This window comes from Carlito syrichta, unplaced genomic scaffold (assembly GCF_000164805.1).
Source record: "Carlito syrichta isolate Samal-C Ts95f unplaced genomic scaffold, Tarsius_syrichta-2.0.1 Scaffold316463, whole genome shotgun sequence".
Taxonomy (NCBI): domain Eukaryota; kingdom Metazoa; phylum Chordata; class Mammalia; order Primates; family Tarsiidae; genus Carlito; species Carlito syrichta.
In genome coordinates, this window is record NW_007260559.1 from 340,576 (window position 1) to 340,899 (window position 324).

Sequence of the window (324 nt, forward strand, 5' to 3'; positions counted from 1 at the left end):
TTGGACAGGTAGTGCCAGGTCTGGTGGCGCGTGTGGTGAGTGCCGCCCGGGCCCAGGTGCGCCGCCTCGATCAGGTCCCGGCGCCGCTCCGGCTGCAGCACCACCTCCAGCTCCGCGAAGGTCTTGCGGTGCCGCTGCCGCCGCTGGTAGTACAGGGTCCCGCCGCGCACCACGTAGCAGGCGGCCGCCTTGCGGATTTTGCGCTTGACATTGCCCTCGGTGCCTGGGGCGTACGGCTCGCGCTCGTTCGTCAGGTAGCGCAGGATGGCCAGGTAGCTCTCCTCGCTTGACATCGCTGCCGGTGGCGGCGGCTGCTCAAGGGCA

General features: G+C 70.1%; 1 protein-coding gene across 1 annotated transcript in view; it reads right to left on the reverse strand.

Moving 5' to 3' along the window:
• Positions 1–324, reverse strand: part of ZBTB11 (zinc finger and BTB domain containing 11) — a 36,642-nt gene extending 36,318 nt beyond the window's left edge. Inside the window, exon 1 of the mRNA XM_021707228.1 lies at positions 2–324. Within this exon, the coding sequence (XP_021562903.1) occupies positions 2–293 (292 nt within the window). The 5' untranslated portion in view covers positions 294–324. The remainder of the gene's footprint in view (position 1) is intronic.